The 20,740-nt window shown below is 38.1% G+C and overlaps 3 protein-coding genes across 6 annotated transcripts; 1 reads left to right on the top strand and 2 right to left on the bottom strand.

The window, feature by feature from the left end:
* Window positions 1–292: 292 nt before the first annotated feature.
* LOC147296693 (putative respiratory burst oxidase homolog protein H) lies at window positions 293–4,583 on the bottom strand. 2 transcript variants are annotated; one of them, XM_086243901.1, is made up of 14 exons: window positions 4,208–4,583; window positions 3,868–4,033; window positions 3,744–3,792; window positions 3,544–3,657; window positions 2,656–3,462; window positions 2,152–2,247; window positions 1,956–2,071; window positions 1,778–1,880; window positions 1,425–1,516; window positions 1,178–1,340; window positions 920–1,093; window positions 689–817; window positions 522–600; window positions 293–402 (listed from the first exon to the last, which is right to left on the bottom strand). In XM_086243901.1, exons 1-14 carry the CDS (start codon window positions 4,578–4,580, stop codon window positions 293–295), a joined length of 2,571 nt encoding a protein of 856 aa, XP_086100027.1. In that variant the 5' UTR covers window positions 4,581–4,583. The 2 variants fall into 2 exon arrangements, with proteins under 2 accessions (XP_086100027.1, XP_086100022.1); XM_086243896.1 differs by having other exon boundaries at window positions 920–1,036; window positions 1,166–1,340; window positions 4,208–4,580.
* Window positions 4,584–6,295: 1,712 nt separating this feature from the next.
* LOC147296692 (nuclear factor kappa-B-binding-like protein) lies at window positions 6,296–13,313 on the top strand. 3 transcript variants are annotated; one of them, XR_015120042.1, is made up of 4 exons: window positions 6,296–6,655; window positions 6,813–11,047; window positions 12,096–12,149; window positions 13,295–13,313. XR_015120042.1 is itself a non-coding variant. In XM_086230046.1 (3 exons), the coding sequence occupies exon 2, from the start codon at window positions 6,926–6,928 to the stop codon at window positions 11,033–11,035; it is 4,110 nt and encodes a 1,369-aa protein (XP_086086172.1). In that variant the 5' UTR covers window positions 6,296–6,655; window positions 6,813–6,925; the 3' UTR covers window positions 11,036–11,047; window positions 12,096–12,358. The 3 variants fall into 3 exon arrangements, 1 of the variants encoding a protein (XP_086086172.1); XR_015120041.1 differs by lacking the exon at window positions 13,295–13,313 and adding an exon at window positions 12,961–13,100; XM_086230046.1 differs by lacking the exon at window positions 13,295–13,313 and having other exon boundaries at window positions 12,096–12,358.
* LOC147296691 (P-loop containing nucleoside triphosphate hydrolases superfamily protein) lies at window positions 13,030–19,452 on the bottom strand. The gene is made up of 23 exons (XM_086230047.1): window positions 19,261–19,452; window positions 18,782–18,981; window positions 18,565–18,694; window positions 18,186–18,341; window positions 17,582–18,058; window positions 17,251–17,348; window positions 16,987–17,143; window positions 16,822–16,891; window positions 16,586–16,662; window positions 16,443–16,496; window positions 16,268–16,348; window positions 16,076–16,187; window positions 15,744–15,830; window positions 15,485–15,660; window positions 15,225–15,386; window positions 15,038–15,145; window positions 14,758–14,916; window positions 14,585–14,668; window positions 14,267–14,472; window positions 14,063–14,164; window positions 13,881–13,990; window positions 13,647–13,798; window positions 13,030–13,515 (listed from the first exon to the last, which is right to left on the bottom strand). Exons 2-23 carry the CDS (start codon window positions 18,952–18,954, stop codon window positions 13,291–13,293), a joined length of 3,156 nt encoding a protein of 1,051 aa, XP_086086173.1. The 5' UTR covers window positions 18,955–18,981; window positions 19,261–19,452; the 3' UTR covers window positions 13,030–13,290.
* Between the last annotated feature and the right edge of the window lie 1,288 nt (window positions 19,453–20,740).

Here is a 20,740-nt window from a genome sequence, read left to right as displayed (position 1 = left end):
CAATATATATAGACTAATACTCTTCCTTAAGTGAAGCCTCGTCCTACACGTGGAGAATGAGCTAGAGAGGTCCCCATGGCTACAAGCTTACAAGGAAGATCAAATGCTGAAACCAAAGTTCTAAGGGCTCAAAATTAGAAGGAAATTTTAGTAACTTTTGTTTCACTCTTTGTATATATATGTATATATTTTCCTTTTTTCTTGAATGTACAATGGTTAATATCAAGAAGAGGAGCATGTAAAGAAAAATAAACTTGTTTCTACAAAAAGTACTGCAATATGGATAGCTGTTCTAGAAGTTCTCCTTGTGGAAGTGGAAGCGGGTTGATGAATTTAGGCTAAATTCTAAGCAGAGCTTCCTTAGTAGTTTGGTAAGTGTTGGACTTCCACAGTAGAAGACACCTGCAACAAAGAAGAAAAACAAAACCATCTTATATACTTAAAATGTCTCCGACTTTGTAGCTTGAAGGCTTCATTACTATTTTGATATAAATAGGACAATTCATCAGAATCAGGCTTACCGATTCGAGAGGATTCATGTGCCATAGCCAAGTCAGAAAACACCTTTCTCCAATTAGGCCTTGCAAAATGTGTTCTTATCTGTCACAGTCACATTTTAAAAATGAGATACAGAAGTAATATTACTCCATTAATAAAGCTGTGTGTGGTAAGTTTGGCTAGTGAGTACCCGACTTTCGGAGACAATATCAACCCCATTCTTAGCATGTTGCAGTTTCTGCACCATGGTAATAAGAGCAGACCGTGCATCTCCTTCTTCGTATACGCTAGTCAAGTAGTTGTGCATTTCTATTACATGCTGCAACATTCATTAATAGATATTAGTAAGTATGATTCATGTTAAAGAAGAAAAGCACAAGTGACATAGAGTTGATTATCTGACTTCTAATCTAAAACTCACATAGTGGTCACACTCCGCAATGTCATCCATGACACCTTTAAACCATTCAAAGGAACCTTGTTCCCTTGTTATCCAATAAAAATATGCTCTTTCTGGACTCTTTCTATGTGTGTCCACCTGATGGGTGCTTAAAACGGTTTCTAAGGATCTTTCTGCATGGTAGTGTACTGACTCCTGCATAAGTTAACTAATTAGAAGTGTTAGTTGCCATTTACATCACATTTCCAACAAATTTAAGTCTTTTGCTTCTTGACTCACAGGCCTATGACCAAATTTTTGGTTTATTTGGTTTATGATATCTTTTAGGATGCTGATGAATGGAGTTGCTCCAATTCCCAGACCTATGAGCAACAAGATATCATACTTCCTGTAATTTTGAGCAGGGGCTCCATATGGTCCCTTTATGATGATCCCTGGAAATCTGTCACAAAAAATAGGAGTTACTGATATATGAATAAATACCACAGTGAAAACTGTGAAGCAGTTTGGCTTAGATTCTGCTCACCCTTCGTTTTCCTGATTGTAGTTCAAAGTCCTTTTAGTTTCCATTCTATGAAGATTTCCCCTTCTTTGGGTATTTTGAGACTCAGTGCAGACCTGCATATCTTTGACTAAGTATGCAGAAGAGATAAAATAGTGTGTGTTTCAGAAAAATTTAAAAGAAATGATTTCTTAAATCTTAAGTAGCCTAAGAGAAAAAAAAAAATAAAAAATAGGTAGCCTCACATCTAGAATGGTCAGAGAGTCAGGATGACAGAAGGGAAAGAACTCTTAGGAAGATTAGTATGATTATGATATTACAAAAATAAATAGAACCTAAGTATTATGGTTCAGATAAATGCAGATACAAATTACCACCTTTTTAAATCGGTTTCTGAGCTCTGTTGTCCAGTCTCCCAAACTTCGAATGTGGACACTCAAGAAGTCATCTCCTGGGGCAGAAGTGATGGAGAAGGGATGCCTGTATTGTATGTAGTGTTTGAGTATAAAGATATTGTAGTTTCAGATCATGACCAGTAAATATATGAATTATTACCATTCAAAACTTGATAAATCAGGGCATTTGATAAAGAGGTACATTCCACTTTTGTACTTGAATCCTGGAGGTTTGCTCATGTAAAGTGCTAGAACATTTCCTGTATATACTATTGCCTGAAATGTCCCAGGAACATGATGAATTTGATTAACTTTCCTAGGAATTTTAGTAAATGGTAAATGTTGCTGCTACGGACCTTAATGATATAGACTTGGTGTCTATGCTCATTAACAAGTATAAGAAATCTCTCACTTGCATACAATAATACTGGAGCCATGATATACATCCATGTCTGCAAGAAATATATGATGCAAATTGTTTCAGTATGCTTTCACTTTGTGGACCGTCATAAGATACAAAACCAGATAATATATGGGAATGATTTGAAGGTATAAATTAGGGGAATGGCTATGCACAGTAATAGAAAGCAGTGTTCACACAGATTCTATAACACATCTAATAAGTTGCTTATAATTTTTTTTGTTGAAACCATCATAATTTGAATCTGGAACTCACAATTGAACATTGCAAACATGTTCTGGAAGCCAAAGTGATCAACATTATTGAAAAATTAAAAGACAGCATATGTTATCTGATTAAAGCTTCTTAAATTATGTCAACAATCTATGTATAATGCACAGTTCATTGTTTATATGTGACCAAAGCAAATAACACTCAATCAATGAAGTAGCAAACATACCGTCTTCTTGTGCCAGTCAGTCGTGAGAATTAGGCAGTAACCATGTATGACCAAGAGTATATATGCCAATATCAGCAAATGATGTGCATACCAGAAGGAATTGAACCCTACCAAATCCTGGAATGGCCACGGTAACTTGCTGGCTTTTTTCCTGAATGAGTTCAATGCCAGTGTGAAGGAAATGGCCATTAGAACAACCATCACAATCCCAGTCATGCCTGCTTTAGTTTGAACCAAGTCCATGTAAGTTGGCTGCTCAAAATTGAAATAAGGCCCAACAATTGCCATGAATTTATCTTTTGGGTACGAACACAATCTTGGAAAATCGCATACTAGATGCAAGATTACATGCATACTAGTCCCGATTGTTATTCCTAGTGCAATCATCTTATGGAAACTGAGATTGTCATCAAAAGGGATTATGTTACTGAGAAATGTTGATCTAAGCCTAGTAAGAGTCCCCCTACAAACTGGGATGAGAATGATAGCCATATTGAACTTGAGGGTCTCAGCAGCACCCTTTGCAAAGCAGATGCATCGGCCCATGATTTTGAATACTCCTTTCTGCTGGTATTGGTGGAATTTCCAAGCAAAGAGGCATAAGTTTACTGATAACCACAATGAAACAACCCATATTTTCTTCCAGTTTTCATAAAGAAATTCTGTGGTAGTAGATAGGAATTTGCTAACAGGAGTTCTGTATCTTCTGGGAATCATGGTTCTTGTGAGGGTTTGGGTTCTCTTGCCGAGTTTTACTTTTTCTTCAGACGCAACCATTTCCCTCAGCAGAGTTTCCAACTGCCACATCTGAAAGAATAGAATATAAGAAGATGATGAAGGTAAAGAAGTAAAAGACTAATAGCTCAGAGATATGAACAAAGTATTCACCTCTATATACCCAAGGTGGTCAGGGTCGAGCTTTTCCATGATCAAAGCTGCATATGTTGCTGCTTGCTGCTTAAGATTTGCCAGCTTGTTCGCGGAGGCACTCAGAACTATAACCTTTTACATAAGAAATTTTAGAAATCTGATTTCATAAACATGGAAAATAGAAGAGAAAGAACATTTAATTAGGTCTCCATCCTCACCTCCGTTACCTCTTCCTCCGAGAGCTTCCCATCACCATTCTTGTCACACCTAACAAAATCATCAACCTCACTTATTCTAGTTTGTGTTCAACCATGTTAAATTAACAAACAGAGTTTCCCTTACATGTCAAAGAATATCTGAAGTCGGGCCTCCACGTCTTCATTAGTCATGTCTTCCCAAAACAACCTCAATTCTTCTTGAGTTATCCCATTTTCTGCAAATATTCGCCTTCGCCTTGCCAATGCATCATACAATTCGCCTGCGAAGTCCTTTGAATCTCCTCCCATGCCTATGAAACAAAAGCTTCTAAATTCTCATATACATTGTGTTCCATGTTCCATTTCAGAATATATACAACAACTTACAAATGGGTAACTTCCTATGAAACTAAAGCTTCATAAAGTCTCATACACATTGCATGTATTCCATGTTGTTCCATTTCAAAATATATACAAGAACTTACCAATGCAGGCTCCAAATTTGTCCCTAGAGAGCCTACCATCAACTGCATATTGATTGAAGCGCCCCTCAATGGCCTTCCATGCATCTGCTTCTTTCCCTTTGACAGTTTTATCAAGAAAATGCAAGCTCTTAAGCCCTCCCGCTCCTGATTCCACTTTTCCCAAGCCACCATTACTATGAGTTCCACCCTGAACCCCATTTCTCTTCCTAACACCGCTATCACTCCTTGTCAATGGTACCTCATTGGAACTTTTCGTTACCGTGCTTCCCGCCTCGTTGTTATTTGGAGGCACATCCTCCATAGGGTCAATCTCAATGCCTTCAAGCATCCATTTGTTTGTGTCTCCCTGATCATCATTTCCTAAAATGTTCATAATTGTCACACCATGAAATTAATTATATATTACCTTTACTAGCTCACATTACATGTCCTTTCACGTGGTGCCAAGATTGAAGATCTGGGTCCAAGGAGAAGATGGAGAAAGAAAGAAGCCGCAGGTGGGTTGTGGAGAAATTAAAGACAGAACTGAAAGGGTCAAATGGGTGTGCAAGGAGGGAGGGAAGAGCAATTGAAGGTTCAGTTAGTTTAGTTAGCTGCCTGTCTAATAATAGGGAGGCAATAATGTGTGCACACCAAGGGGAGTAGGGGACCCATTTCATGTTTATAACTACAAGACCACCAATTTTATGCTTAGCTGCTTCTGTTTGCACCTAAAAGAAAAAAAATACTCACCACAAAACCAAGATTTTGGAAAAAAGAAAAAATTCCCTATATTGATTCCAAAAGAGAAATAATTATAAAAAAATAGTAAGATAGATTAAAGATAAATTAATTAATTAACATAGGGAAATAATGGTAATATTAATATATTGCAAGTGCATAAAAATTTCAAAAAATTTCCCAATTCCTACAAGCCTTCATTTTCTTCATTTTATTAGAGGGATGATCACTACATCTAGAGTTGCAAAGGCCGCTTCATACCCTTCATTTTTTTTTATACACGTATTCTAATTTGAGTGAATTAGTAACACCACATTAGTATAACACAGCTACACACAAAAACTTTTTCAGCCCCACCTCCATCACCTCTATTTTACTCTCCTTTCCCCTTTCTTCTATACCTTTTTTTTTTTCAAAAAACAAAAATGTGACAAAAATTTATTAATATTATATCCTAAAAATATAAACTGACAATCCACCCATGTTATAACACATGAATTAATAACACTACATGATAATGTACAATCACAAACACAAACACAAATATTTCCTAAGAATGAAGCTAGCAATTTCTTAAGGCTGCAAAAGCATCAGCAACAAGGGTTCTCTCACAAGAAAAATTATTGGGTGTTGTTGAAGCGAAATATTAGCAAAGGAAGAAGCCAAGTGCCTAATAATCTAATATCACTCATTCCTTCTCTCTCTCATATCTTTTTAATTAAAAAAAATCAAGAAATGAATCCAACTCTTAATTATAAGATAGTTAAGGAAATAAATTAAGTGCCCCCAAAACTTTACATGGAATGGTGACGTGAAAACTGAAAAATAGATTTTTTTTTTTTTGGCCAAGAAATGAAAGATTGCATTGAAACAGCCACACAGGCTCGAAAGAAACAATACAAACAGACCAAAAACAAACTAACAAAAGAGAGAACAAAAGAGTGAAAACTGAAAAATAGATATTTAATTATAACAAAAGAGAGATTCTTTTTTTTTTTTTCTTTTCTCTAGCCAAAGAATTATCTTGCTCTACTAGAAAGTAGAAACATAACATAGGCTCTAAAGTGGTTCACTTAAAATTGTACTTACATCGTTACATGTGTAGTTTACCATGCGGGGTCCACGTTTTACAGCGGTCAAAATTGTACTTCCATCTGGAAATTAGAAGGAAAAACCGAAAACGATAACAACACGACGTCGTAGAAGCAAGTGGGTCAGATGGAAACGGCCCGGCCGGGAATTTTCCAAAATTTGGGCCAGCCCGGCAAAGACCATGACTCGCAAGTCTCAACGGTCACTCGACTCACTCACTCAGTGAGTCGCCTTCCCTTTCTTTCTCTCTCTGCTGGCTTCTGTTGCTTTCTCAGTTGCTCTCTCTTCTCTCTCTTTCTCTACCTCTGCGCACACACACGCTTTCTCTTTCCCGCTTTGTGCCCCTTTTCGTCTTTTCCCTTCCATCTTCCTCCTCGCGAAATCCGACGGCGCACCTCTCTCCACGTCACCATCGTCTTCTTCATCCTCCCCTGCGACCTCTCCCACACGTCTATATAATATTAATACAATATATATAAAATAACTGCTTCGTCTTTTGCCTCTAGCCCCTAGGGTTTCTCATATTCACCCAAACACTTTCTCTCTTCTATCTCACCGAACCTTCAAATTCTCGTACCTTCGATGTCTCGGGCGTCGTGCGCTGCTGGTCAATTTCGCCATTGAAGCTCATCACAGGTATTCTTCCTTCGAATCTCAATGTTTTTAATTTATTTAATATTGTAATGGATTTTCGATTCATCTGTAAATCTTGGTGTTTTTGCTTCGATTTGTGTGTATTTTTTGCTTTGGGTAGTTACGAATTTTGAGCTTTCCCTTTTTGTTTTTGAATTAGGGTTTGATTCGGTGATGGTTGGAGATTTGGGAATTTGGTGAGAATTGGAGGCGGCGGGGTTTAAAATTTTTTGAGTTTATTTTCTTTTGGCGGGTTTGGTTGTGTTAGGATTCATGGCGATTGAGAAGAACAACTTCAAGGTTTCGAGGTTCGATTCAGAGTTTTCTCCCGGTAGTAGGAAGAGTATGTCTAGTGATGAGGATGAGCTTCAACAGCGTAGCTCCGCTGCTGAATCTGATGATGATGATGAATTTGATGATGCAGACTCCGGGGCTGGGTCTGATGACTTTGATTTGTTGGAGTTGGGGGAAACTGGTGTGGAGTTTTGCCAAGTTGGGAATCAGACTTGTAGCATTCCTTTTGAGCTGTATGACCTTCCAAGTCTCGAGGATATATTGTCAGTGGATGTATGGAATGAGTGCTTGAGTGAAGATGAACAGTTTGGCCTCACTAAGTATCTTCCTGATATGGACCAGGAGACCTTTGTGATTACTTTGAAAGAGCTTTTTACAGGTTGTAACTTCCATTTTGGGAGCCCTATCAAGAAGTTGTTCGATATGTTGAAGGGAGGTTTGTGTGAGCCAAGAGTTGCTCTTTACCGGGAGGGTTTGAATTTCTTTCAGAAGCGGCAACACTACAATCTTTTGAGGAAGCATCAGAACAATATGGTTAGTAATCTCTGTCAGATAAGGGATGCTTGGCTTAATTGCAAGGGATACAGTATTGAGGAGAGGCTCCGAGTGTTGAATATTATGAGAATCCAAAAGAGTTTGATGGGTGAGAAGATGGAAGATATGGAGACGGACTCATCAGGAAGAGAGTCGGGTGAACCTCTACGGAGCAACAAGATCAAGGACAGGAAAATGACACAAAAAATGGGTCGTTATTCTCCATATGGGGTGGGCTCAAATATGGATTTTGCATCAAGAGGGCGGTCATCGCCCTTGGAACTGGCAAAATATGGGAAGCAGAATCCAAAAGGTATACTGAAGTTGGCTGGGCCAAATACTCCTTCAGCAAAAGAGCTAGCGAGCTATCCTGGACCATATAGTTCAGCAGTAGCTCTTCCTCGGCAAAATAAGGCAGGAGGGTTTGATTCTGGAGCAGCACTCAGAATGAGGGATCAGATTATTAGTGGTGATGATGCTGAAGAAACAACATATGGAATTGGTGTCCAGCGAGATAGAAATGTGTCTCGTGGTAGCATGATGGACAAGTCTGGCGTTTTGAAAGTGGGAAAGAAGCATGACCTGATAAGAGGCGATGAATCAACCACTGACAGTTTAATGGGTCTGCCTCTCTCTTCCAACACTGACATACACGTCTATGGTAGGAACCGGAATGCAAACCTTTTGTCAGAGGCGAAGGTGTTCACAGGGAAGCCTCCTAACTTGAGGGCTCCCTATGATTTTGGTAAAAAGGCTAAGTATCCAGAAAATATTCAGCAATATTCAGTTGGGGATCAGATAAAGTCCTTGAAAGGCAGACTTCCACAACCACTCCTAAAAGGAGATCGAGCTGACTCATCAGGTCGTGCCGAACTATTCTGGAATAACAGGACTGAAGGGGAGACTTTTGCTACAGATTCGCCCTTAAGAGCAGATGATTGGAATGTTAGGAGCAAGAAATGGAAGATAGGGAGGGAGTCTCCTGATCTAAATTACAAATCATATAGAGCTTCCCCACCCCAGATGAATGATAGATTTTTATCTTCTGAATTTAGAGCAAAACCATTGCAAGAGAAGATAAGAGGGAATATAGTACAGAATGGAGGCTCAGAAATGGCAGCATTGAAAAGTAATAGAATGTTTATTAAAAATGAAGAAACAGAATCAGACTCGTCAGAGCAAGTTGATGATGATGAGGATAGCAACCCTTTGTTGAGGAGCAAGTCGGCTTATCCCAGTGGTGTTATGGAAACTTCTCCGTCTTCTTTGTTGAAGCCTAGTTTAGAAGCGAAAAGGGCCAAATATGTGAAGAAAGAGGTGAAGGATAATTTACGGGCCCTTGATGGGATCAATTACTCCTCCAAAAAGATGAGTGGTTTTGTTGAACATGGACATATGCGTAGTCTAGAGAACTATTCTTCCAAAGCAAAACAGAAGGGTAAGATGCGAGACAGTAGTCCCATGCATAATTCTTCAACTAGAATTTTGGAAGAGCGCTATATCCCGGGCTACGGTAAATTTGATGACGACGATGATGATGATGAAAGGCTGCAGATAGCCTCATTCAAGGCCTACCCTGCTGCGGGAAAGAAGAAAAGAGAAGTTTTCCATGATCATTCTGTGTCACAGTCCCGCTACTTTGTTGATGAGGCGGATGATTCACTTGAAATGCGATTACTAGCAGATGGTAGTGGACCGGGTAAATTTAGAAAGAAAGGTCAGAACATAGAAGCATATGCAAATGATCGCCTTGAAAGAATTGAAGTCCCATTACTAGAGTGCAACTTGGTGGCAAAGAAGCGGAAAGCGAAGGAGGATGTGACGGATGCTGGTAGAGGAGATGAAGATGGTAACCTACAGTCTAACCATTTGCAACGTATTGTTGATTCCAATTCCTTGAAGAAAAAGGCAAAGAGGAGGCAGGAGGCTGACTCTGTTAGTTCAGATATAGAAATTTCTGAGCCACCAATTACAGAAACAGGAGCAACAGATATGGAGCCAGAAACCAAGCCCCAGAAAAAGTCATTTACTCTAATCACACCTACGGTTCATACTGGCTTCTCATTCTCAATTATACATCTTCTTTCTGCAGTTCGCTTGGCAATGATCACTCCACTTCCTGAAGATACTTTTGATGTCCGGGAACCTATTGATGAGAAGAACAAAAATCACGGGGGTGGTGTCAATGGGGTTCTTTCTCTTGAAAAGGTTAATGCCAATAACTCAGAGCATGCTGGAGAAGGGAATGCGCCTTCTCTAACAGTTCAGGAGATTGTGAACCGTGTTAGGTCAAATCCGGGAGATCCTTGTATTCTTGAGACACAAGAGCCACTCCATGACCTGGTGAGAGGAGTTCTGAAGATATTTTCATCAAAAACAGCACCTTTAGGAGCAAAGGGTTGGAAGACCCTAGCCGTCTATGAAAAAACTACCAAAAGCTGGTCATGGACCGGTCCAGTGTCTCATAGTTCACCTGATCATGAGACCATGGAGGAGGTGACGTCTCCTGAAGCATGGGGTCTTCCTCACAAAATGCTTGTCAAGTTGGTTGATTCATTTGCTAATTGGCTGAAATGTGGGCAAGAGACTCTTCAACAAATAGGAAGTCTTCCTGCGCCGCCTTTGGAGTTAATGCAGCTCAACCTGGATGAGAAAGAAAGGTTCCGGGACTTAAGAGCTCAAAAGAGTCTTAACACCATTAGCCCAAGTTCTGAAGAAGTGAGGGCTTATTTCCGTAAGGAGGAAGTTCTTAGGTATTCAATTCCTGACAGGGCCTTCTCTTACACAGCAGCTGATGGTAAAAAATCCATTGTTGCCCCATTGAGAAGGTGCGGTGGTAAGCCAACATCAAAAGCCCGTGATCACTTTATGCTGAAACGTGATCGACCACCACATGTGACAATTCTTTGTCTTGTGAGAGATGCTGCTGCTAGATTGCCTGGAAGTATTGGCACCAGAGCAGATGTTTGTACTTTGATAAGAGATTCTCAGTACATTGTTGAAGATGTGTCTGATGCTCAGGTTAATCAAGTTGTTAGTGGAGCCCTGGACCGCTTGCATTATGAGCGTGATCCTTGTGTACAATTTGATGGGGAAAGGAAATTATGGGTCTATTTACATAGAGAAAGAGAAGAAGAAGATTTTGAGGACGATGGTACTTCATCTACAAAGAAATGGAAGAGGCAGAAAAAGGATGCTGCCGAGCAACCTGACCAAGGAGCAGTGACTGTGGCTTATCAAGGGACTGAGGAACAAACTGGATATGATTTGTGCTCTGATCTCAATGTAGAGCCATCATGTTTGGATGATGGCAAGGGTGTGGAACTTGGGTACAATGATTTGAGACAAGATGCAGAGGATAATGTTGATACCAATCACGAATCTGAACATGATGAAATGCGTCAAGGTGATCCAATGGTTTGGGATGGTCTTGGCTTAAATCCAATGCAAGAAAACAAATTGCTGTGTCAGGAAAATTCCACAAATGAAGATTTTGATGATGAAACTTTTGGAAGAGAAAGGACAGTTGAGCTCTTGAGTGCAAGCTTATTGTGAGGTTTTCTTCAGGTAGGTTTCAATAGCATTATGCATTATTCCAAATTCCATTGCACTCCTTTGTGTCTTGGTGTTGGCAAGTTACACTTTTGAATTGAATTAGTCTTCTTCTTTTTTTAACTTTCACATGGAACTAATATAGTTCATGAAGGCTGTAATTATTTTGATTTTTGACATTGTTGCATCCTGATGAGGTCTCTTGACATTTAATGCAACTATGGCTTCCTGGTAGTAGTATTTTAAATATCAGCTAATGGTGCACCTCTAATCATGTGTGCTTCCCCCACCAATTTGGGGTTCAATTTCATTTTTGTGTTTACCCCTTTCCCTCCCATTTCCTCTCTTTATTTACTTACATGTAGTGCTTTTATAGTTTCTTAAATCATCTATTTTTCTTGATCAGATGTCTATTATGCAAAATAGTTCACTACAATGCCAAGTTGTCTTTTTCCTTTATAGGAGTAATATGCAATAGGGATCTTGTTTTTAACAGTTACATCAATAGAAGATAACATTACATGGAGTTTATAACTTTTGTCTTTTCATGTATATAAAGTGTTGTGCTATATATTGAAAAATATTCTGTACCTATTTTCGATAGATAAAAGAATTACATTAGATACTTTGAATACAAAGCCTTTCAGTCAAGAAGTATGAGGGAGACAACTTCCACTACAAAATCTACATGACATGCTTTAACCTTGAATTTTGAGCCCTTATCTTTATGTATTGGTGATGGAATGGAGTCAGTGGTTTCTCCAGGAAGATCTTCCTCAGACCTCGGGGCGTGTTGTTTGCCATTGATATGTTCTAGCTGATAGAACCATGCATTGATATGTGTGTTTTAAAATTGTATTATGAAGAAATGTTAAAATATTAAATAATCTAAATTCTGAGGTTTGATGACCAGAAGTTGTTTTTGGAGATTTACATTTTGTTTTTACTTGTGGTCCATTCTTATAGTTGTGACAAGGATGGCTAATTATATATGTATACATTTAATGTACTTTGCCAGTTTGCCATCTATCCTGACAGAGTGAAAACTTGATATATTTTGCAGGCATAACACTTTACCTCCCATCTGATGGCATGGCTGTTCCAGGTCACATTGAAGGTGCAGTATTTTTGCATATATATTGTTTCTATCAGGAGATGTAGAGTAGAAATTTGGTCTTGTTTGAGGCCCATGGTTTGGTACAGGTGGATATCTATATGGTTCTGCATTCCATAAATAAATTTTGTCTTTATATTAGATCTTAAAAAAAGAAAATAGCTGATCGTGTACAAGTTGAGCAAAATGGCCAAAGTGGCCAATTCAATATTTGGGCTATCTGTACATATGTGGTTTAGATTGTAGTGATTCAAATGAGTTTTTTTCCTGACAAATATATTTGAACTAAGAACAAAGAACAGCAGCATTTAAATGAGTAGGTTGGTGTTGATCCGCAAAGAAAAGAAGAGAGAGAGTGAAAGGACTGCAATTTTGCGTTTTTGTTATTGCTATTTGTACACATTGGGAGTGAACAGAACAATTTTCGTTTTGTTTTTTAAATTGCAGGAAGAAAAATTAAGTATTTTTTTGTGTCCACAAATCTCCAACCTTCATCCCACAGCCCCAAATCTCTTGTAAATTTAGCAAACCTTCATCCCACAACCTTCATCCCACAGCCCCACACCTTTCCCCAGTACCACCCCACCTTGGGGGGACGCAATATTTGTCATGTCACATTCACAATGATCTAAAGTCTAAACTTTTGATTTTATCCTCGAACCTTGAAATTTTCTCGATATAAGATTATTTTTTTTCATATTTGACACAATAAATTCTCATTTCACATTTTCACTCAAATTTTCTAATATCAACATTTTAAACCCTCAATATTTCTGACACTTATGCAAATCATGTAACGGGATGGGGTTGACAGGTTTACTCTCGTATGTTCCCATAAAATATGTTTCACAAGATGGTTGTAAAGCAGCCTCGAAAACTCAAACACTCAGAAAGTCCTCATCAATAATCCAATTGCAGTTTGTTACAAAGCGGGGAAATTCAATGAACTCAAGTTTTGAAGTTCCCCTTCCCCAAGAAGCCTACTAGGGATTCTCCATCCACAACAATAGTTTTTCATTCTTTTTTCAAGAAACAATTAACGAATAAGGTAACGTAGCCGAGGTACTAAAGAGCACATATATACGCCATATATTGATATATTATGTACACACTTTTCTGACCACTAATCTTCTTGTTCCGCTCTTCAGTTAATAGCAGTGAGAGGAACTCTGGAGTCTCTAATGGATTGGGCAGCCTCATACGCCCCTGTGATGTGTTTTACATCTCCATTTGCATGCTTCGCGGATCTTGCATCCCAGAACGATCTCAACAATTCTTCAAAAGCAGGAGTTCGGAGTTCTTCAATGGATGCCATGCTTGGAAGGTTGAATGACCTCTTTCTTGGCGTGGAACATGATGGTTCGTCCACCTGCTTGTTGCAGAGATTGAAAACTTAAAACGAATTGGACACGCAGGGAGCACCGCGTAATCAAAGACTTGATTATATGACAACTGATTGAGTAAAAACTAAAAACACTTGATGCACAAAAACAGCCTTACCACATATTCATGCAGAAGAAGTTTTCCAGCGTTCTCAGTGATTTCCACAATATTGTGGTAGTGCCCTCCTTTCAGTTCCCTTAAATCCCCGCAACAAGGAACAATCATTGAGTTTAGGTTTCCACATGCATCATGGTCAAGTTGTAATGAATCTGCAAGTATTTGATTCATCAGTTGATATGTAATCCATCATAAAGACAAATGCCAAATTAATATGTGAAGCTAGATACTCACGATCAATAGAAGAAAGGAGATTCTTGTCTGCAGCATCAACATCTTCAAGTGCAGCTGATACAGAAGAGGAAAACCTTTCGCGTAGGACTTGATTGGCTTCCGTTCCCCTCCTAGTTGAAGAGAAAAATAAATCAATAATTTTCAATTAAAACCTGCATTATTCTTATAAGGAATTAGCATACCTAACAATGGAGTCCACAGAAGCAACATTTTTCTTTTCTAGACCAAGCAAGGACTCCTGAGCATTCCTCCATTGTTGTGCACCCATTTTGGCCTGCTTCAAACTGCACAATTTTGTTTGGTGTAAGTCACTGGATGGGCAAGAAAAATTCAAGTAGCAGAATCATACGTAGATCAAAGTTTATATTCCTAAGAACAGTATATACCAATTCTGAAGAACCTCCTCCATGTCCTTCTTTCCACATTCCACAGCAGATGTATCTTCAAGGTAATGAGATTCTGTTTTCTCCATGTGAACTGTCCATTTCACTTTGATAGAAGAAGTTGAATCTTCCATGGTTGACATTTCTTGCTGTAGTTTGTTGGTTCTGCTTGTTGCACTCTCCCGAAGATCATTTACCGCAGTTTGGACCTAAAATAGATATAGAACATTACTAATTAAAGTAAATAAAAAAGTTGTTACCGATATAAAACCTCAGGTACAAAGCATAAGAAAATGGCAGCAGCTTAAAAACAAGACATACCAGTCTTTTCTTCCTAGCATTTGAACTTGCCAGCAGCTCTGCCACTTTTTCTAGTAACTGCCTTTCTTCATTAGCAGCACACTCCTACATATATAACAGAAATACAAGCATTAAATTTGATTAATAAGATTGTTATCACGGCCCATTCAGTTTAATAAGTGCACTGCAACAACCTCAAACTTCTCTTCAAGTTCAGACAATTTCTGGTCATTGACTGTTTGCGCTTCTCCCACAATTTGACTCAAATTGGATGCATGCATGTCTAGAGTCTTGAAGAAGTCCACAGTAACTTTAGAAACTGATCGTGCAGTTTCCACTGCTCTGCCATGAGCCTGTACTCAAGCACAGACCAAATATTTTAATCCAAAAAGTGATAATTGAATTTTATTTAAGAAAATAAAGTAATTAAAACCATAAAAGGAAAATAAAGTAATAAAGTAATTTATTACAAACCTCACGCTGTTGTTGTGCATATGCACTTAGCTTCTCCTCTTGCTTGTGAAGACTGCTTTGAAGATCATTAAGTAATGCTTCAGCTTCTGAAGCTATTCCTTTGAAGAGCTGATCACATAAACAAAGTCAAATACAGAAATAGGAAGAAGAAAACTGAAGACCAAAAAAATAGTAAATCAACACTTACATCCTCCAGAGCAGAAGAATGGTTAGAAACTTCTGAATTAAGATGACAAAAAGTTGACTGTGAATTTCCTTCAAGGTCGCCGGCTATACCATCCAGAGCTTTAATACCAGAACCATACATGTTTTTCAGTTTTCCTAATCGTCCTCTAAGTTCTTCGGTAGCCTTCAAAAGCATGCCAAGAAATGAAGTTGTATAGAGTACAAACTGACAATCAGATCTCAAGAATTTATGCTAAGGCAATCTTCATGTCTGGATCTTACCTCTGCCTTCGTTGATACAAAGGACTGCATATCTTCCTCCATATCTTTCAATTGCTGCTCCTGTTGTGTCACTGCAACTGCCACTGTCTTATGCAAGATTTCAAGCTGTTGAGTTAATTGGGACTGGAATTTCTGGACTAGTATCCGGTTTCCATCTTCAATTTTATCCTTTCGCTCTGGAAAACCCGCCATGGTTAGAATAAATCACCAGAATTTTTAAGAAAGACCCAAGAAAAATATCCAAAATAATGATACAAACCAATTTTGGCAAATAAACTGGACACATCTGATGCAGCATTCTCTAGCTCTGCTCGAAGCTCAAATGCACGCTCAACAAGTGATTTCTCTGAAAGTTAACAGTGGATAGTATGGTAAGACATTGTATTAAATTGTACCATTTAGAAGCTTGAGATTTAATATGCGCATAAACTAGAATATGAACAAGTGTTAAATTGAAGTCCTTAGCAAAAGCCATTTGCTAAGCAAAAGAAACTGAAGGTAAGATGAAAGGGGAAGTATCAATATCTGGTCTGAATATGTAGAAAGTAAGATGACATAATTTGCTGAAGCACAGGATGGCACTTTGCTCACCAGACTTGAGGAGATTTAATATCAGAAATTCCTTCTCTTTAATGGTTGCATTTGCCTGTCGATGTTTTTCCTCGAGATCAAACAATGCATGTTCAGTTTCCTCAAGCTTTTTCTGAAATATAAAGTGATAATTAGAATTTTTCTCAGGCTGAGAGCAGAAAGAACGAATGGAATCTGATATCGCAAATGTACCTCAGTTTTTTCAAGTTTATCACTCAATTCTACAGTCAAAAGTTGCTGAGAACTGTAAAGTTCTTGAAGCTCCAACAATTGCTGCTCTTAGGTAACGACACAAAAATTATGTTAATTCCCATGTTGTAATCTGAAAATAGTTAAAGAGAAGGAAAGAGATCTTCATGGAAAATACCTTGTCTTTGGATTCCGATTCAATTTCCATGCGCTCTATTTTTTCAGCCATTGCCTAGGAGAAAGAAAGAGCTAATAAAGTCAGTAACCAATGCAATGTGAACTTAGGTAAGAAAAGTATTCCGTCCATGGCAAGAATCAGACCTTCTTCTCTGCTTCTTCATGAAGAAAACGATCTCGTGGTATATAGATTCCATTCTTCTCTCTTGTAGCATATACCTCTGAAAGAACATAAGAAACATGCCATACAATTTAGCTTGCAGCAAACTAACTGTTAAAAAAATCAATAAATAATGTATCCATTAAAAAGAATCTTTTGAGGAGAGAGAGAGAGAGAGAGAGAGAGAGAGAGAGCATTAATTCTGGAATCAGTTAACAACCTTGCTTGAGCCGATCAATTTCAGAATACAAATCCTTGATCAAAGCAGATTTCATCATCTTTTGATTGACCTGAACAATAAGCAGCAACAAACCATTAGGAGGATCAGAATGAAAGACAATTAACTTTATAATTTGTGACAACAGGGAGTGAGCAAATTTCTGACCTCTGGTTTATTCTTTATATTTTTGGCACGGTGTGCATAGTCTAGGGTGCTTAGTGTTTCTTCCAAACAATGGATGGAGGGTGATACAGTCGCAATTATGCATGTCTTTGTTTTCCCTCCTAAGGAGTCCCTCAGTAATCTTGTTAGTTTACTATCCCTGATATTCCAAACAATATATCATAGTAAATAAATTTAAATTCTGGGGTTTCCAAATACAATAAAAAAACACTGAGGGATATTTATTATACAATATATAGATAATACCTATATGGAACATGACCAGAGTGCTCAACTAGAGCATTAATGACACGACCAAGAGTAAGTAAGCTTTTATTTATCTCCCCAGCTTCCCTTGCTCTGCCCTGCAAGTGAAAATCTCTTGTCAATTAGATGCAAATGATGAAACTTCATTTATGGTAATGCATTATAAGAATTGCATTTTATTTTTATTTTTAATATGTCATAATAATGCACTGTAAGGATTTACATAACTCAAAACTTATAACTTTCTTGGACATATGGCAGTATGATCTTGGACATACGCATATGCTTTATCTCATTATATTGGTTATAGTAAACTATTCCTGTTCCTTACATCTCTTGCACCAGAGCGTGAAATGTTCTCAGAACCAGCTAGGTCAACAAGATTCAACTTCCCACACTTGATCATTTCTTCACCCTCTGGAGTGCATTCCTTAATGTGGATGGTGATGGAAAATATAGAGTGTGAGCGACTGCTTTGTTTGTTGAGAAGAGTCTCAGCTGTACGCCTTTTTGCGGATCCCTTCTCCAAGATTTTATAAATTTCATTTGCTGTGCACACTATCTCTTCTTCTAAGCCTCTTACAAAAACTCCCCCCTTTCCATCTTCCATGAGAGCAATGGGTTTCTTAGATTTGTCATCTACAAATTTTGTGCTCTCCTCTGGGGCTAAAAGATCAGTTATCTCCTCATTGTACAGCTCTAAAAATGTGACTTTCATGCTATACTCAGCAACTTGAGCTTCTAATATGTCAAAAATTTGCTTAACTGCTCTTGGGATAACACCCGCATCACTTGGAAACTCCCCATTCTACAAAATCACAAAATTCAATCAGAAATCCATGTATTCTGACAAAGAAAAAAAATGAGAAATCCGTGTATCAAATTTCAGAGAAAAACATAGGCAGATGCCTATTTAGAAGTCGAAAACACAAAACCTTCTTTCTTGCTCCTCCTTCCATTGTGTATGTTTTCCCCGTCCCTGTCTGACCATAGGCAAAGATAGTGCAGTTATAGCCCTCAAGTACTTCATTCACAATAGGAGACACAGCCTGGTCATACAATTCCTTCTGCTGGGATGCTGGACCAAAGACCTAAAAAAACATTATCCAACTTTCTGATCAATTCACAACCCAGTGAAAATAAAGTAACAATAAGTAACACAGCACCAGCCAATGTACTTCAATTTTCTTTATTAAAATTTAGGAAAACTGAACATCTAAATTTTGCATCTTTAGGAACCAAAACATAATAAAACCCATGAAACCCTCTAATCTGAATACGACCCTAGTGCAACTTTATATTTAGTATACAAACCTTGTCAAACGCAAAGGTTCTATCAATCTGCTTGTTAGCTATATTCTGAATTGCAGACACTTCCCTTCTACTCTCATGACAAGAAATCACCACCGGCGTATGTACCCTCATTTCATCTTCACTCAAAGGCCTACAAATGCAAATCAATTCATGAGCTTATGACTCAGACAACATCACACTGAACTCGGCCACACACCCAACTCGGATTCCGACTCACCTGCAACGCACAAGGACCTGCACATTGACACCCTTTTCTTTTTCATGCCTGTTTGTCGAATTCGAGTCCCCCGATCGCAGATCTCGCGCCGACTTGTCACTCGACCGCGGTGTCTGTGACGGTGATAGGGATACCAATCCTCCTCTTCTTTGTTGGGACTGTGAGGAGTCCATAGCTTTACTGTGCTCTGAATCTCACACCTTCACTCATAGCACATATACATAGACAATCAAGATTAGCACATATCAATACGCTAATTATTTTTTTGTGAGTCAACGCAAACTCTGATATACACAAATAGAACGAACGCACGCACGAATTTGAGCAATGCAATTCTGAATGCACAGTGTAAAGTTACAAAAACTTTCTCAAAACGGAAACAAATATATGCAGAGATTAATCGGAAACGGATCGAGAATGAGCAATCGTATTCCGAAATTCAAACTTAAGAAATCAAAAACGAAAATTCAGAAACTCACGGTGAAATCAAATTGCTGGCCGGCCGGCCTACACGAACAGAGAGATTCTTAAAGCAATGGCGATGACAGTTCCTAGAGAGAGAAAGTCGTAGAGAGAGAGAGCGAGAGTGATACCGTATCTGTAGATGAATTGCTTTATTTTAATCACAGAGAGAGAGGGAGAGAGAGAGAGAGAGAGAGAGCTGAGAGAGTGATACCGTAACGTGTGTTGCTATGGGTTTGTTTGTGTTTGGATTTGGATTTAAGAGCGCAAAAATAAAATAATAATTTAAAAAATATTAGTTAAGAGACGTTACGGAGCGTATGAAAATCTACACGAACGGCATTGACGCGTCCACCTAACGCCGTCACGCAAAAAGATCCGTTTGATCGTATAGTAATTTCCGACCGTTAGAAATCGACAAAAAGCCCTCACCTCATTGATCTTTTTTCAAAAATTTCGAAACCGAATCCGAGGTTTAAATTACTGCCTCTTACTTTACAAGATATTACGGAATGGCCCCCCTTGCCTCTTGGTACTACTGCGGTACTACCAACCCGTTTTAAGTGTCTATTTTCAATTAGTATGGGCATTAAATTTTAACTAATAGTTGGTTTCTTGTGAATAACAAAATCTGGGCTCCACTCAAATCAACCTAATGGTCCATTGGTCCATCAAAATATTTGTCCCTGAAGTGCTCTTAAATTTGGGGTTTGCTTCCTAACCCCCCCCCCCCCCTCTCCCTTTCCCCAAAAAAATGATTTATTTAATTGTTCAATTTAAAATTTCTTTAAGGTTCACAACAAAAATTTGAATTTAGAAATGATTAGCCTAATTGACATGGTTAGAAATTTTTTGTGTGCGACAATTATACCGTCGTGTGATGTTATTAATTTACGTATTATAATATAGATAAACGGCGAATTTATATTTTTATTATACAATATTAATAATATACATATGTTATAACAAAAATGGATTAATAATATTACGTACAGATGTGACTTTCACACTAAAAAATTACTTTACATGGTTTAGCCTTTAATCACCACAAAAAATGAAGGTAATATGCTATTACGATAATAAATTATTAGCATATCAACTTATTAGTGACCCCACGCAATAGGAAGAATTCAAAATATTAGGTTATAAGAAAGGGATCAGGCCAATTTAATGTGATGTTAGGCTGGAGATTAACAACCTACATAATTGTCGGCAATAACTGCATCAAAGTAAAATTGTGTATACCATAGCTTTTGTCAATTATTTTAACAACCATGTAATTTAATAATTCTATGGTGAAATGAGATTAGCCTAGTTGACCGAAGACAATAACTCCCCCCAACACACTCGGGTTCAAACACTCCCCCCTCCTATGTACTAAAAGAAAAAAAAAATTATATGCAATACATGAATTTGTTTAATTAATGGTTATAGTCTTTCTTTTCACAAATTATACTCTTTAACTTATTTTAATTCTAACTCATGTTTTCACAATAA

This window comes from Dryas octopetala, chromosome 1 (genome assembly GCF_963921425.1).
Source record: "Dryas octopetala chromosome 1, drDryOcto1.1, whole genome shotgun sequence".
Taxonomy (NCBI): domain Eukaryota; kingdom Viridiplantae; phylum Streptophyta; class Magnoliopsida; order Rosales; family Rosaceae; genus Dryas; species Dryas octopetala.
This window is presented reverse-complemented; position numbering and strand designations above follow the sequence as displayed.

What these genes read in the sequence shown, in the direction of transcription:
- LOC147296691 (XM_086230047.1), bottom strand. Translation starts at nt 18,954, where the DNA reads ATGGACTCCTCACAGTCCCAACAAAGAAGAGGAGGATTGGTATCCCTA. An exon ending in GAACCTTTGCGTTTGACAAG is followed by an intron (nt 18,342 to 18,564) that starts GTTTGTATACTA and finishes ATGTTTTTTTAG; the next exon opens with GTCTTTGGTCCAGCATCCCA. An exon ending in ATGAAGAAGCAGAGAAGAAG is followed by an intron (nt 16,497 to 16,585) that starts GTCTGATTCTTG and finishes TCTTTCTCCTAG; the next exon opens with GCAATGGCTGAAAAAATAGA.
- LOC147296692 (XM_086230046.1), top strand. Translation starts at nt 6,926, where the DNA reads ATGGCGATTGAGAAGAACAACTTCAAGGTTTCGAGGTTCGATTCAGAG.
- LOC147296693 (XM_086243901.1), bottom strand. Translation starts at nt 4,580, where the DNA reads ATGAACATTTTAGGAAATGATGATCAGGGAGACACAAACAAATGGATG. An exon ending in CGGAGGAAGAGGTAACGGAG is followed by an intron (nt 3,658 to 3,743) that starts GTGAGGATGGAG and finishes CTTATGTAAAAG; the next exon opens with GTTATAGTTCTGAGTGCCTC. An exon ending in ATATTGTCTCCGAAAGTCGG is followed by an intron (nt 601 to 688) that starts GTACTCACTAGC and finishes TGACTGTGACAG; the next exon opens with ATAAGAACACATTTTGCAAG.